General features: G+C 59.3%; 2 protein-coding genes across 2 annotated transcripts in view; both read right to left on the bottom strand.

Moving 5' to 3' along the window:
* VDAG_01443 (hydroxyacylglutathione hydrolase) overlaps positions 1 to 1,083 on the bottom strand; it is a gene marked incomplete at both ends in the record, with an annotated part of 1,566 nt that extends 483 nt beyond the window's left edge. The window contains 7 exons of the mRNA XM_009650329.1: positions 77 to 168; positions 241 to 454; positions 519 to 552; positions 603 to 674; positions 745 to 832; positions 929 to 971; positions 1,021 to 1,083. Of these exons, the coding sequence (XP_009648624.1) occupies positions 77 to 168; positions 241 to 454; positions 519 to 552; positions 603 to 674; positions 745 to 832; positions 929 to 971; positions 1,021 to 1,083 (606 nt within the window). The remainder of the gene's footprint in view (positions 1 to 76; positions 169 to 240; positions 455 to 518; positions 553 to 602; positions 675 to 744; positions 833 to 928; positions 972 to 1,020) is intronic.
* An 871-nt stretch (positions 1,084 to 1,954) lies between these two features.
* VDAG_01444 (uncharacterized protein) lies at positions 1,955 to 3,276 on the bottom strand (the record flags this gene model as incomplete). Its single annotated transcript, XM_009650330.1, has 4 exons — positions 1,955 to 2,543; positions 2,648 to 3,042; positions 3,106 to 3,130; positions 3,242 to 3,276. The coding sequence occupies 4 exons, from the start codon at positions 3,274 to 3,276 to the stop codon at positions 1,955 to 1,957; spliced, it is 1,044 nt and encodes a 347-aa protein (XP_009648625.1).
* Positions 3,277 to 3,334: the final 58 nt, after the last annotated feature.

Consider the following 3,334-nt stretch of genomic DNA (forward strand, 5'->3'; position numbering starts at 1 on the left):
TAGTTTAGTCTTCGGCCCCATCGCTCCCAGGCACAAAAAAAAGGAAAAAGGAAGAATGAAAATAAATCCCACTCACGTAGACAACCGTGTCGTCAGGCAGCGACGCGAGCGTCTCGTTCAGGGCCTTGTGCATCTCCGTCGCGTTGCCCTCGAAGAAGCGTCCGCAGCCTGAGCAGAAAAGAACAAGGTCAGCACGGACACGGCGTTCCCCGTCGGGATCCCGCGTAACGAAAGACGTACCGCCATGGAAGAGCGTGTCGCCGGTGAAGACGGCCTTGTCGTCGCCGTCCTGCAGGAACCAGCAGATGCTGTCCTGGGTGTGGCACGGCGTGTGCAGGGCCTTGACGGCGATGCTGCCGAGCTGGAAGGAGGTGCCGTGGGCGGGCGTCCTGGTGACGCCCTCGCACTGGACGCCGCCGATGATGGGGAGCTTGGCGAGGTTGAGGTCTTGGAGCTGGGATGGAGTGAGCTTCCTTCCACTGCCAAAAGGGGGTTGACTCTAGGTCTAGGGGACGTACCAGCTTCTTGTTGCCGCCGGCGTGGTCCCAGTGGCTGAGGCTCGTCAGTCATGGTTGACGTAAAACGACGTCGGGAGAACGAACTGGTGCGTGTTGACAATGGCAGTCAGGTCAATGTCCTTTGACTCGATGGCCTTCTTGAGCACAGGCGCGACTCTGCGAACGGTCAGGATCAGGAGCCAGGGCGCGAAGCCGTCTCGGGATCGAGGGGGGGGGGCTTACTTACTCCTCGGGGTTTGCGGGATCGATGATGAAGGCCTCCTTGGTCTTGTCGTCCTTGACCAGGTAGGCGTAGTTGTTGCTACTGCCCACCCCTGGCGACATGACTTAGCTCGGACCATGAGCTCGTCGGTGAAAAAGCTCGTCGGTGACAAAGCTCGTCGGGGAAAACGGGGCTGACATGGACATACACATGGGAATAGACTGGATATGCATTGCGCTGGTGAGAATACGCTGTGCCGTGTCAGTTGCAGCCGACGGAATGGCATGGCGAGGCACTCACAGGGCGGATGATGCTCGGCGTCTGCGTCTGCGTCAAGGTCCTTCGGGCTGCAAAACCAAACATGGACGGCAAATGATGCGGGCGGGATCGAGTGAGGGGTGCGTTGTCGGAAGCGACGTGTCGGCGACGAGTGCTGTGGCTGCTGGCTACGGCTGCTGGTTACGGCTACGGCTACGACTACGGCTTCGCGGTTCGAGCTGATGATGACATGGCAGGGAGCTTGACTGGCGCCTGAGCTGCGTGCCCCACGTCCGGCGCTCGTGGGGTTCTCCACACGGTCAAACGTCACCCCGTGTCATTGTGACCTCTGGGCAGCATGTTGATGGGCATGGTATCATGTTCTGCGTGGCTATTCATACTAGGAAGGAAAGGAAAGAAAAGAAACGTCCGTTGAATCTTGGTGGCAATTCAATATCTGGAATGCAGAGCGAGCTTTCTGGTTAGACGACGAGGTTATTGGAAGCAATGTTGTGACATGCGATAATGTAACTGCTGAACTCATGGTTTGCTCGTATCATTAAGAAATTAATTTGTGATTTTTTCTCTAAAAGGTATAGGGGTATATATACTAGAGTCCTCTGCATTGGAATCAACAGGCAAGTAAAAAGGTCGGCCGGCCCATCTGAGCTCAGTGAGCCAGAGGTAGATGGTTGATGCCGCAGACGAAGCAGTTGGAAGCATGGACAGTCCTGTGTGTATCATTCCTCACCCAAGAGTAGGAGCGGGATGATCTATACTCACTCCGACATTTCTGCAAACGCGGTCCACCAAAATCCGCCAAGAACGAAAATGCGAAATGCTAGACTCTCGAAGGTCCAGAAGGAAATCATAAAAGAATAAGACTCTGTCCGAGGACTCTGTCCGAGGGACGAAAAAAACACGCTTGACTCATACTAAAGTGCTCATATAAAACACATCACGAGCAGGCACGCGCTCAAACGACACCAATAGGTTTTGGTCTCCAGGTGCCCTCGTACGTCGACCACCCCGTGCTGCCGCTTGGCTCGCCGTCGCCCGAGCTCTGCTCCACGTCCATGGCAGTCTCACATGACTTCTCCTCCTCGCCCCCCGCCGCGCCCTCGAGAACCTCGCTCGACATCTTCAGCGCCCCCAGCATCAGCTTGTTCGACGCCGGCTCGTCCATGATGCCCTCGAGCACCTCGAGCACCTTCTCCTGCCCGAACCGCCTCACAATGCCCGACATGGCCGCGGCGTCGCCACCGCCGGCTCCCAGATACGCGACCACGGCACCGACGCAGTCTCCCGCCGCCGCCGCCGTCTCGTCCTCCTGCTCGTCCGCCGAGGGCGCCCCGTCCCCGAGCGCCCGCCAGTAATACTCCCAGATCCAGTCGAGCGCCCGCCGCGCAGCGGCCCGCAGCTTGGCCAGCGAAGGCAGCTGCTCGTGCGTCGCCTGGTGGCGGAGCTCGACAAACGTCGCCGGCAGACCAATCGTCTTGGCGACGCTGTACATGCTCAGCTTGCGCTGCTTGTCCTGGTGCCCGTCCAGCAGGCCCGTGACGAACCTGCCCCACGGCGTGAGCAAGATTGTCACAACCTCCTCCCACGGGAGGCGACAAAGTCATGCAGCTCAAGGAAGAGGGAAGAGAGAGAGGAAGAGGATACGCACCGGCTGAAGGCTGCTGCGTAGGCGGCCCTCGCGGCATAGGTGCCGGCGCTGCTGCCGCCGCCCTCGGCGTCGCTGAGGATGGCGGCGACGAGGAGGGCCGTCGACTCGACGAGGTGCGGGCAGCCGCCGCGCTGCATCCAGAGGGAGACGCGCGCGACGGCGTCGTGCTGGTCTGCGTGGCCGGGCCTGAGCTGGGCCTGGGGCGCCGCGTCGGGGTAGAACTGACGGCGGACGGCGAGGAGTTCGGCTCGGTCGCGCCAGGGCGTGAGGATGTACTGGACCATGCTGGGGTTTGCTTCCGCGGGGCTGGGGTGTCTGGCTTTGATGATTTGCGTGTCTGACGGGAAAGGCGTGATGGTGGATTTGTGAGATGGGACCACCGAGATTTGTAGGTGCTCACAGCAAGCAGGTGAGTAAAGCAAGATGCCTGTAAACTGTCAAAGATTGTCCTGTTCTACCGCTGCTTCTGCAATTCTTGTGCAGCTGCCCAGACCTGATATCAGATGCAGATGTGAATGTCAAAGCCGGATGACAGTGTCTGATACAGTGCGCACACGTTACATGCACAGTGCCTGTCAGAGCCCTTGAGGAGACGTAATGAGAGGGAGGGCGGGCGTAATGGGGGCCATGGCTGAGTCAGCCATGGCCCTTTGGCTCAGATGCGTGCTCCTCCTCCTCTCCTGACTA

The sequence above is a fragment of the Verticillium dahliae genome, genomic scaffold, assembly GCF_000150675.1.
Source record: "Verticillium dahliae VdLs.17 supercont1.2 genomic scaffold, whole genome shotgun sequence".
NCBI lineage: Eukaryota > Fungi > Ascomycota > Sordariomycetes > Glomerellales > Plectosphaerellaceae > Verticillium > Verticillium dahliae.